The 12,813-nt window shown below is 41.9% G+C and overlaps 1 protein-coding gene across 1 annotated transcript in view; it reads right to left on the minus strand.

The window, feature by feature from the left end:
- Positions 1–12,813, minus strand: part of Met (MET proto-oncogene, receptor tyrosine kinase) — a 104,096-nt gene that overhangs the window by 9,872 nt on the left and 81,411 nt on the right. The window contains exons 16-20 of the mRNA XM_028778432.1: positions 9,970–10,200; positions 7,719–7,799; positions 4,827–5,008; positions 2,150–2,259; positions 799–964 (exon numbers count right to left, since the gene is read on the minus strand). Of these exons, the coding sequence (XP_028634265.1) occupies positions 799–964; positions 2,150–2,259; positions 4,827–5,008; positions 7,719–7,799; positions 9,970–10,200 (770 nt within the window). The remainder of the gene's footprint in view (positions 1–798; positions 965–2,149; positions 2,260–4,826; positions 5,009–7,718; positions 7,800–9,969; positions 10,201–12,813) is intronic.

The raw sequence follows: 12,813 nt of genomic DNA on the forward strand, positions 1-12,813 counted from the left end.
GAAACTAGATGAACAGTCCTTCTTTGGCTTATTCCATAAAGTCCACACTCCTCTCTGACTGACAAGGGAGTGAGACGACTTCTTTTCACCAACCTCAGTCCCTATCCCTTGTCATCTCTCTGCGGCTGCTGACCTTCCCTTCTGAAGCTCACGTCCTCCAGGAACATCTCTAGGATGACTTGTGTACTGACAGCACAGATTTGTGGTTGTATCCTCAAGGGTAAAACATCAAATATTTTCTACCTAAACATCGCACTTTTTCTGCCTCGTGGCATGTGAGTAAAACAGCCCACTCGGGGTTTAACGCAGCACTTACGCTCTGAGCATGCTCTGTAAGTCCCAAGAGGCCAAGGCCAAGAGCTTTTTTTGACCAGTGAGAATCAGTGGACTGCTGTTCCCTCCACCCACATCGCTTGTTACATGCTTCTCTTCCGCTGGCTTCCATGGTAGTCTCTCCTGAACCTCCAGCCTCTCTGCCTCCCTCCTCACTTTACCATGTAGAGTATTTCAAATGATTTCTTTTGGACTCTCATATAAATGCCACTAGTCTACATTTCTGTGTGTGCTGGTGTTGGGAGACGGGGTCTCTAAGAGATTACTGGAACCTGGGCGTATTTTTGAATAAACAAGAGAATTTCTGAATATAGTTTGGTACCTACTGGACAGTTAAACTCCCGTTCTATACCTGCAATTGAAGATACTCTGCAATTAGTAGTTTTGAATTTTGTAAAAACTGTTACCATACAACTATGGAAAGAAAGTACAGAAAGAGAAATTTAGGAAGGATGGGTACATTACCACATCTGACTTGGTGGTGAACTTCTGCGTTTGCAGACTCTCTAAAGCCATCCACTTCACTGGTAGCTTTGCACCCGTTTTGTTGTGGACACTATAGTACTCTTTATCGTACATGTCTCTGGCAAGACCGAAATCAGCAACCTTGACAGTGAATTTTTCATCCAACCTACAGGAGAAAAATTATTACTGACTGGAGTAGAATAATTTACAACAGTGTCTATAGATTTTTCAAAAGTGGCTTTAGTATCAGTGATCCATAATTTCCTCTGGCCTATTGACTAATGCTAAATTACAGTGGAATTCCTGAATAAAAATGCCTGACATTTACATTACAAATTCCACTGGCTGAAGAGAGACGTTGTGAATGACATGGCATTTGCTCTGGTGTAGGTTTGCAGAAAAGGTAAAGCTGGATTTCATCTAGCTTTCCTTGGTGACAAAATAAATAGGGCACCAGGTCTATGCACTGCACCACCTATCTCACTACAACTTTGATTGTTATCTTACTTACAGTATGTTCCATAGGATGAAGAGGTGATGGGTGCTATTTTACTGTTTTTTTTCTCTAAAACAGGCCAGCCAACACATAAAACTCTTATGTGCCATCAGTGAGGTAGTGAGGTAGAAGTCGAAGCACCCAAGAAAACTGTCGTGTTAAAAAAACAAACCAAAACAATCCAAAGTCTACGAGACAAACACTTTCTGCTAACTAAGACTGTGCTTTTATGATGTTTTAACGTACTTTTATGATATTACCCTGAGCAAAACTTAGGTAGGACAGTAACAGCACAGCTCTTTCTTTCACACATACCACGAGCCATGCATCAGTGCTCTGCAAGGGAAAGCTAGGATTCAATTATAAACTGTTGACCGTTGTTGTTACAAAGCCGGGCAGCCAGACACAAATAAAAGTTCTTTGTATATTCATTCCCAAAGACCATTTTTGGTAGCACTTCTGCAGGCTGGTTTCAGAGCTGCTGTTGGGAGCTACACTGCATTGGTATTCCTGTTACCAGCTTTCCTTTTTCACTGTCAAATGCTGGAGATCAAATTCTCTCTCCCAATCACTAATTCGGTGTGAAACCACAACACTGGAGACTGCTGGTGGGAAGGACTGAGGAAAGCTGGAGGACAGAGCAGCTGTCTGAGGTCCCCTGTGGAGCAACCTTTTAAATGCTTTGTTTGATAAAACTAAAAGCCCCACCTACACCCCAGGGGCTTACAGATTCACTCAAAATCATCAAGGAAATTTTTTTGGCTTCGAAGAGAAGATAGAAAATGTCCTTACTGGCAGAGCATTGAGAAAAGACTTCATTTGTACTTTACAAATGGAGATACTTTCCATACTTACATGCAGTTACGTGCAGCTAAGTCTCTGTGGACAAACTTTTTGCTGGCAAGATATTTCATGCCTTTGGCTACTTGAAGACCAAATCCTATAAGATCTTTCACAGTTGGGTTCTGCAATCAAAAAGAGTCGGAAAAGCATAAACTAAGCACTCAATGTTCTAACAGTGAGCTCAGAATACTGCAATGTTTATACGGCTTATCTTGTCTCAAATAATAACTCATGCCTGCGGAAGAGCCACAACTATTTGTTAAGTAAGTAATGCTGTATATACAACTTACTGGGCTAGATGTTTTCTATAAATTTTAGTTACTTTGTACAACTTCTGCTTGGGGGGGCGGTACAGGCTCTTGTTTTCCAGATGGGGGAATGCAGATGTTTTGAAATGGAGATTTTATTATTCAATGTGTATGATGAGACAGAATTGATCAGGAGATAGCTCATGTTGAAAAGACAGTTTGCTTCTTACAGTTTCCCAAAACACCGATATGTCACACCACACATGCAGAGCTGTGTCGGAAAGCACCAGAGATAGTCAGGAGGCAGGAGGGGAAGGCATGGGCAAGATACTTTATTGTAGCTTCCCTGAGAAGGTGCAGGACAAAGGCAGCCTTGGCTCTTTTAAATAGTTCCAGCACGGCTGTTCTAGGGGTCTCATGTCTGGTCCCAGGGTGATGAGGATAGGTAGATAGTAGGTTAGAGTCTGAGAACCTGATGGAGAGGAGCTGAAGTGTGGGTTGGTTTGCAGATGAATGGCACACTCTAAAGGCAGGGTGTAGGCTACTTTAAGAATTAGCCCTGAAAGGAGCAATCCTACTCAAACCAGCAAGGAACTAGATGTCAGGAACTTGGTAAATATAGGAGGCTCAGAAAAACTAACCAAATCACTCCCGGGGACACGCGGTGCGCCAGGATACCCACTGGAGTCTGTTGGAAGCTCACCTGAGCTAATGCACCAGCTCGTTCATCATCCAGCAATCCTGGACCAACACAGAGAACAGTGCATACCCTTCTCTACAACTGCCACTCCCAAAACTGCACGAGCAGGCTTTAGTGATGTAAGACTGGAATCTGAAGTTACACATCTCACTGTGATGAGAAGGCTCTCACTATCCAGAACAGGCTGTCTCTCCTTCAGCAGCTACCATGGAGCTTCTGAGCACAGTATTCCAATGCGAACCCAGACAGAAGGGCTGCAGTCCCTGCTAGTACACATAGCCCACATAGCGTGTGAACAGGCCACATCTTGTAGCTTAGACATATGTGTTAGGCACCAGTAACCACTCTTTAGGTTTTAAAAGGCCAGCTTCTATTCTGTAACAGACAGTAGGACATCTCTCCCATGCTTTAATCCCAGGAGAAGAGTGCTACAGAGGTTTCATATCTAAGGTAACTGACTCATCAGAGAGATGACAAGAGTTAAGCAAGGTCTTTGCAATGTCAGTTTGCATTGTCTGCAAACATTTTCACGCCCTGAGGGTGTTTTATTCTTTTGGCTGAACAGAAACTATTCCTTCAATGTCCTGGAGCTTACTTAGTGTCATGTTTATACATTCGTTTTTGATGAAGAGCAAAGCTACTTGGTTGACTCCCACGGGGACCTGTGCAGCAGTGCCAAGCCTGAGGCCATCCAATCAGATTAGTTCTGGGAGCTCCTCATTCTGTTGTCCTCAGCCTTGGCTTGGCCAAAGTTTGGTCAACTGTTATGTCCTGGTATAAGTGACATAAAGAAAACCCACACCCACAAGAGGTGTGGTCCTCTTTTGTAAGTGTGAGCTCATATATTGGACTAACATTTATTAAGAGCCTATGTGCTGAGCACTGGACCCATAGGAGTAAACAAGATATGCAAGGTTCCTACCCTGTAAGCTAGTGTGTATGTGAGCATACACATATACAGTTTCTGTTTATTGCATAGTACAACACTATTTGGTATCATATAAAGTAAGATACATACATACTTTAACATGAAGATAGATGAAACATATCACAATTTATTTTAACCCACATTTTCAAAAATATTATTTCAACACATGATCAATATAAGGAATTATTAAAGAGCCATTCCTCTTCTTCTAAGACAGCATCTGCCTATGGATGCTACAGAGAAGGTATCATATCTCAGCTGATTGGACATTAGACTGGATTGGCAAGTAGCTTTTTATAAGACAGAAATGCTTGTGTTGGAGCTAGAAAGATGGATCAGTGGGGAAAATGCTTGCTTTGTAAGTATAAGAGCCTGAATTTCGACCCCAAGCATCCATGTAAAAGCCAGGTGTTATAGTACACCTCATAACACCTCTAACTCCGGAGCAGTGGGCAGAGACAGGCAGAACCTAGGGCCTCACTGGCTAGCTAATTTAGGCAAAATGTTGAACTCCAGTTTCAGTGACAGACCTTGTCTCAAAACCTAAGGTAGAGAAAGAATTGAAGAAGACATCCAGTGTCAGCCTTCAGCTTGGACAAGTACTCTGATAGATGCGTGTGCAGACATCCCAACACACCCAACAAAGAAGCAAGAGAGCAAGCAAACAAACGGGCTGGAAAGATGGCTCTGTTGTTAAGGGCATCTGCAATTCTTGCAGAGGACATGATTTCTTTCCCTTGGACATACAGGATAGCTCATAACTGTCTGGCTTACTGCTAATTTGCAAGTCAATAAGCTTAGTACAGTACTTACATGAGTCTCATTTCGAATGAAATTTCGAAGATCTCCATGCTTCATATAGGGTAGAACCACCAGAGGGGACCCTTCACTCCGCAGGCAGATTCCCAAGAGTGAGAGGACATTGGGATGGCTGAAGTCTTTCATGATGATTCCCTCAGTCAGAAACTGGGAGACTTCTTCTATATCTGTGATCCCTGAAAAATTCAGTGTTGCGACTTTAGCCTCGTCAGGGGACAATGAATACTTTTACAAATTTAGATAGCAAGAGTGAAAAAATGCCCCAAACCAGCAGGTGACAGCTTGTTCGGATGCTTCAGCCTTAGGGTATTCTGTCCATACCATGTCTGAGTGAATGGTATCTGGAGCAGAAAGGGTCCCCCACCCCCCAACTTTCCTTACCTATTGTGAGAGTAACATCTGAGAATCCTACAACTAAGAACTGATTAACAACAGAAAAGTATGAGGTCCTTTTAAGACATTTTGTTTTATTCATTATTACTATTAGTGTATGTGGGGTTAGGGAAAGCAGATGATTGTGAGCCACCCATAGGGGATGCTGAGAACAAAGCCTGAGTCCTCTGGAAGAGGGAGAAGTTCTCTTAACGACTGAGCCATCTCTCTAGCCCTGCATAAATGAGAGCTATGATCTGCCTTGGTAGGGAGAAGTTCTAATTTTTAAGTCCTACTTTCAGGAATAAAGGAGACCTGGGATCAGAGAGGCAGGAGATAGTCAGAAGAGGCCTGCCAGATATCTTTTAGCGCAAAGAACTCAATAAACCAAAGCCCCGTAGTGTAGGATATTGTTTCCTTGAGCCTCAAATGTGTCACCCTGCACAGTGCCATCAAGTCACCACTGACAAGCTCATTTGTGAAACAGAGTTCAGGAAACAACTGGTCTCAGGCAGAAGCACAGATTGTCTTATAAAGATACAAACCAAAGAAGCACACTGTTCCATCTGGGCAGTATCCAGGGCCTAGGCTGTCAAGTGCTGCTGTAGTTGGTTAGATAGTGTTCAGCTTTACGGGCCATGTGGTGTCTGTTGCAAATACTTAACTCTATTGCTGAACCATGAAAGTGTAGACAGTAAATGCCTAGGTCACAAAAATATTCACCCATTAGAAACAACTAGTGGGCTATAGTTCAATGTTTACTGATCTAGGAGAACTTGAGGACCAGCTTCCATGTGGCATATGTAAGTAGCTCCCCAACTCCTTTTCTGTACTGAGGACTGGACTGAGCCTTGTATATGAAAATGCTCCACCATTGAGCTACATTCCTCCCAACTAAATGGGTTATGTGTGTTTGTGTTCATCCATTATATTCGTGTGTGTGTGTGTGTGTGCGTGTGTGTGTGTACAAAGGCCCAAGAATGACATCCATTGTCTCTTTCCACCATTCCTTTGAGCCAGGGCTTCTCACTGAATTTGGATCAAAGCTGCAGGCCAGCAAGCCCTAGTAATCCTATTTCCAATCCCCCCAGTTCTGGGGCTACAAACACTTGTGGACATGCTGGGCTTTTTTACCTGAATGCAGAGATCTGAGCAGTGGTCCTTATGCTTATTGCTATTACTGAGTCATCTCTCCAGCCCCAGAATAGCTAGTGGTTAGTGTAGTACTTCCTAATTACTTCTGGAAAGACATACTGAGGGCACACCAACAAAGACTTAACAGCATTAGCATAAACTTCACGAGTATCTCTACAGCGTTCCTGAGAACACCAAATGCTTTCTAAGGTCTGGAAAGGATGGTGGAGGTCAATGTGGACTGACAACAGCAACCACATGACAAGGACAGAAAAATGTCTCGGGTTAGGACTGTTCTGAGTAAAAATGGCGACACTACTTTCCTCTGAGGCCAATTTATTGATCAGTGTACTTTATCTACCACAGTTTGCTACTGGACTCCATGTAGACTGTCCCTTTAATTATTTTGTGGTCACGTATCCAACAAAATTAACCATATAGAATGATGCTCGTCATGGAGATTAGCATGTTTAAAAGAGTTGAAGTAGTTCTGGTATCAGAGTGCCTTGGAGGGAAACCTACCATCTTTACTTTTGAAGCTTATTAATTCTAATGCAAATCTATAATATAATTGGCTAATATTTTTCCAGATGGCTTCAAATTCTAAAGTATAAAATTACAAAGAAAGCGAATATGTGAGCTCTGTCAAGAAAGGTAGAGCCGGGAATCTTCTCATGTGTAGAGTACACTGGCTTGTACAATGTAGCACTTTTGTTCATAATTATGCCTCTACATCAGTAAAGACTAAGTTTATGTTTATAAGCATACCTTGGTCTTTAAAGAGACTGTGCACTTGATATTAAGAGTTTTCTACGTAACAGCTAAAATTTTAAGAAATATTGCATTAAGAGTGGACATGTTGCGTTTCCTTAGGAAATTTATTTCTGTGGAACACCTCATTCCATAAATGTGGATAAGTGAGGGATTACCATACTTAATGATTCGTCAGTTTTCTGCCAGCACATTTCTCTCCTGCTCATATTATTTCAGTCATTAATCCTTTTTTCTAAAACGGAAGTGCTGGTTAAAAAACAATTATAGTAGTGTCTCTGGGCAAAATGAGTCATTACTATGGGATGTGCAAATGCTTCCAGTAGTTTCCATAAATGTCATTTGCAAAACAAATATTGTTAAGTCGAATGTGGCTAAATGACACTTAGCTCGTTTAGGAGACTCACCGCTCCTATCCCTTACTTATTAGTTCTCCATGGGGTAATTTCCGAGGGACTATCTCAATAAGTGTTTAGACCAAACACATTTTCAGGATTAATTCCACAATTTCAGTCGCAGATGATTTTTTTTTCCACAAGGGAATGTGCAAATCAACACTTCATTATTTGCAAACCACAAATGTACCCTTCACTAGTAAATGCAACTTACTATTCAAGGATTTCACAGCACAGTGAATTTTCTTTCCATCTTTGTCCAACAAAGTCCCATGATAGACACAGCCAAAATGCCCTATTGAAAAAGAGAACATGCTCCAGTTATATGACACTGGCTTAATTATGCAATGCTTATTTATTAAGCCCTTTTTCTGTAAGACCAAAAAAGGTACATTACTTATGATACTTTAATTAATAATACCACTCTGTATGGTAAGTGTTAGATATAAATATAGATGCAATACAATTCTCTCCATGCTGTAAGCAATATGATTATTTAATATACGGTGAAAATGGCAGGTAGTATGGATTCTTTTAAAGATTAATATACTAAAGCATCAAGTCATTGGAGTATCACTGGACACAATAATAGCATCTGCATGAAAGAAAATTTGTTATTTTTAGGGATAAAATAATATTGAAGAAAACATATAAATAATTTTATCCACTTGAGTAAGTATAAAATAAGCCCTCTATAGTCTGGTAACCGATTATAGATAATGTATTATCGAGAAGGATTTCCCCTGTTAGTCACTGGTTAATATGTAAGCCACGTTGGTAGGAGTCAGAAGACAGTTGCCCAAATGGAGCAGATTCACTGTGACTCACGTCATGCATTTTCCTCTGACTTTACCCATTCACTTCCCCCACGGCGGCCTCTCAACAGGGGCAGTAATTTTTCCCAGAGGTGCCAAATGTCTGATATCTGTATAAGTCATTCAATTAACTCATGGAGTCCGGCAAGCTGTCCTGAGAGCATACTATATGAGGCATGGGGCTACCCTCTGTGACACAAAGATGAACACAACAAAACCCACGCTCACGAGTGCTCGCAATTTTCCACGGGGGGAAAACATATAAACAAAGAGTAGTTAATATTGATGGTTTCTTAATGACAGTGCCTTTGGAAATATAATCACCATGTTAACCTTTCATGATTAAAAAAATGTCCTGATTTCACAACGCGTAGAGTGAGTATTACAAAGTAGAGTGAGCTTACAAAGAATTCCACTAGGCTCCTCCCAGGAACCTAGGAAGGGAGATCTACATCATCACCTGTGGCCAGGTATAAGGCTGGTATATAAGAGGACTGCTCGCTCCCCACACCCCAGCTCTTTCTCTCTTTCTCCCCTTCTTCACTCTCTCTTTCTCTGTCCTCACCTGTTCCTAGGAGGCCTCCTCCAATCTTTTTCCTCTCTTTCTCCACCCCTTTCTCTGCCTCTATCCTTTCTCCATTCCCCTCCCTTCACCCAATACTAAAACTTCCTTTTATACTAGGCTTGTTGCTTGGGCATGATTGTTCAGGGGGACACCTAGGCTCAGACCTCCCAAGATGTTCCCTCCTACTGCATTGTACCACTGTTTTACAAAACACAACAGTGAGAATATAATTAGTGAGACTGTACTCTCCAGCACTGGCACACTTACTGGATTTACAGGCCAGTAATGTGACCCAGTCACACACTTGTGCACAGAGGCCACTTTTCAGGAAGAAACAACTTACAAACTCATCTCTGGATGTTCAGAAGGACCAGTATTCACACACTGCCACCCCATCAGTTTCTCCTGCATCATCATCCTGGCAGATACCTATGCAACCCTCTTGTAGAGCATTTAGAATAGGGGTAACCAAGAGCCATTCAGTACTAAGTTAAAAAGGAATTCACAGTAGACTTTATCTCATGGCTTCTGGTTGGTTTCTCTTCCTGACAAAGATTTCCTCCAATAGTGTTAATGTTTGCAGTTATCGATGCTCTGGTGAGCTCACTGCAAGTAGTCATTCTTTGTATGAAGAAATTGGAGTGCATTGTGGAGATGATATATGTTGCCTTAGATCGGTGGAAGGCTATAAATTCCCCTTATCCTGATGCTGTCCAGCAGTGTACAAGCTGCTATGTACTAGACTTTGTTAATGCTTTCAATATAAAGATTGAAGAGATAATGGAGTGAAAAAACTGGCATGATTTTTTTTTCCCCAAGAAACTGTAGTTACTGTGAGAAATATGAGGGAGAAATGGGGTCTTCTCTCCTATGTTGGGGATATTATCCAAAGGCTTCCACACATAGGGCAGTTTCCGTGGATATGCTTTTTCACGTCTGTATTTCTGCAGGACAGAACTCAAACACCTCATTATCAGGCTCTGTCAGGAGCCCTCAGCATTGTCTAAGTTCCTAATCTGCAAAACAGGAGATAAAAGGCTTACTGGAAAACTGTACTTAACAGAGAGCTGAGTGGAAACACTTACCTCTTCCTATGACTTCATTGAAATGCACAATCAGGCTACTGGGTCCAATCACTACATGCTGAACTGCTTGGACCAGCTCTGGATTTAGAGCGCTGAGGTCAATGTGAACAGTATTTTGTAGTAATGGGCTGGATATATCAGAGTCTCCACTCGTCAGGATTGGGGACAGATCTGTCAGAGGATACTGCACTTGTCTGCATACTCCATTCTGAGAGGAGTTTGGAAACTGGTCTGCAAGATAAAGCAAATAGATACAGCCATGAAGCCTCACTCACTGAGATGTACCTCAGGGGTGGCGAAGGGGACGAATAGTGGATTGTAACATTAACAAAATGCTAGTTACTGCATTCAGCGAGGCTAGGAATATGCTTTGCAAAGGAATGATTGGAGAAAGATGGTAGGGAATCCGGAAAAGGCACACACGTAGATGTTCGGACAGAAATATTTTATAAAGAGCTTAGATTTTTTTTGGTAAGTGAATAATGTTAACAGTGAACTCTTGCTTGTCTCATTTGCTTTCCTTGGGTATTTATTTCTCTTATTATTAATAACAAAAAAGCAATGCCTGAAGTTCATTTTAAGACATAGTCTTCCTCTAAGAAACAGAAGCAGTATGGATCAGTGATGGCTTCTAGGGGAAAGGGTTAATTTTCCTTAAGGGCGAGGGCCCCGAGTGAGGACCATGTTCGAGTCTATGGCTCCACACCTAGGAATATATAGGCACCACACATTGATCTAGATAAGTTATTAAAAAAAAAAGGTCATGAGAAGGGGTGGGGAGGACAGGGAGTCAGTGGGAAGAGTAAGCATGAAAATGATCAAGATGCATTGTATGAAACTCCCAAAGGTTAACAAAAGCATTATATTAAAAGAAAAAGAGTCAGAGGCTCAGAAGTAAAGTGGTTAAGCAATTGCTCAGTCCTGCAAATATCCAGTTTAGACATAAAAAAAAAGATGCTTTTTGAGATGATGACTTATTAATGGAAATCATTAGTATTGTGGAAACTCCTGGTCAAGGGAATACGTATAGAAAAATACATACAATCAATACAAGTTGAATATCCCTTTCAAAAATACTTGGGACCAGAGACTGTTCAGGTTTTGAATTTTCTCAGAATTTGAAAAACTGGCATGGACTTTACTGGTTGATCATTCATTCCCTGATCACACAATCTGAAATTTAAAATCGAAAATATATAACTTTTAAGCCTGATATTTCAAAGTATCATAGTTCTTTAGGGTTGGGAAGATGGCTCAGTGGGCAACAGCACCTGCTTTACAAGCATGAGGACTTGAGTTCAAACCCCCAGTTGTCAAAAACAACAACAACAACAACAAAGCATTGCAGAACCAAGACAAGTGGATCCCAAGAGCTTCTAGCGAGCCTAGCAAAAAAACGGTGAACATTAGGCTCAGTGACCGAGTCTGTCATAAGGTAACAAGGCCAAGAGTGTTAGCCAAGGCTACTGACATCTTGCTCTGGGCTCCACATGTAGGTACAAGGACATGCACACACAGGCACACACACACACACACACACACACACACACACACACACACACACACACAGAGGCACATCACAGAGCTTTCAACTATTTTTTTATTTTGAAATTTTGGGTTATGGTTGTCAACCTGTACTTATATATATCGTTGGAAGTAACTAATGCTACATTCTCAGGATTGAGAGTCTGGAACAGCAGTGATACGTTCTCCCACACTGTGGTGGCGTCACAGAGTGTTATGGCTGCTTAGAGCAGGCAGTTGGATCTGTGCTGGTGCGCCCTACCACTGTTCAGTTGAGGTTGTCTGGGCAGGGCCCAGTTTCCCATTAGCCCATCTTTACAACCAAAGTGCTCTAAGAACCTTAAGCAAGGTTTTGCTTGTGAGGAGAGGGCAGTTTCATGGCAAGATTAAGGAGCTGTGGCACTGAGTGCTTTTAAACCCAGATGAGGCAAAGAAGCCACTAGGTGCTTTGCATCTCCCACTGCAACACCATCCATAACAAAGATCGGACACTAGAATCATAGCAACTGGCTGGCAGTGTGTGTATGTGTGTGTGTGTGTGTGTGTGTGTTTGTGCACGCGATGTGAGGATTCCTTAATGTTTTACATTCCTCACTTGCCTAACATGTGTCATCATGGCTAGGAAAACAAGCTTCTCCCTCCCTCCTGGCTTGCTTTCTCCCTGCTCCTTGCTTCTTTTGCAGTGCAAAAGAATGAGAGGAGAATGAGAGAGCGCACACCCACACCTAACCAATAGCAACTGCAGAACTCTCTTTCTATAGCTGGTGAGAATATGGTTTGCTTGTTTGTTTGTTTGTTTTTTGTTTTCTTGTTTTTCCCATGGGGACCCAGAATTCTCCATGGCATTTCAGCAGGATTAAATATGAATGATCTAAATTGGCTTCTCTGTAAATTGGACTTAACAGAGGCTCAGGAGGAGTTCCCTTTAGGAGACCTTTGTTTTGTATCTTACAAAAGTTTTTCCTCAGCCACTGAGAATCTATAGCTCTGAACTCCCGGTGCAAAGCAAAGCGAGGTGAGGGAACAAGGTTAGAGAACCCTCATCTGACTCCTGCTACTAAAGGGGCGGCCAGGGACCAAGGCTTCGTTTCTCTTTTACCTACCCACCATTTGTGGGGACCTCTTCAAAGGTCTACAGTCTTCCTGGGAGGTTGCATTTGTTTATTTGGAGCTACTGATTATTATGACTATAAAGGCCCTTCCAAAACTTTTCTGGGGGTATTTTTGAGATTTCTTGTCTGGCCGAGTAAGTATTATTAACCTAAAAAAGACCTACTGTGGAAAATACTGAACAGGCTTAAGTGGAGTCAGAAATAGTCA

The sequence above is a fragment of the Grammomys surdaster genome, unplaced genomic scaffold, assembly GCF_004785775.1.
Source record: "Grammomys surdaster isolate TR1022 unplaced genomic scaffold, NIH_TR_1.0 335, whole genome shotgun sequence".
NCBI lineage: Eukaryota > Metazoa > Chordata > Mammalia > Rodentia > Muridae > Grammomys > Grammomys surdaster.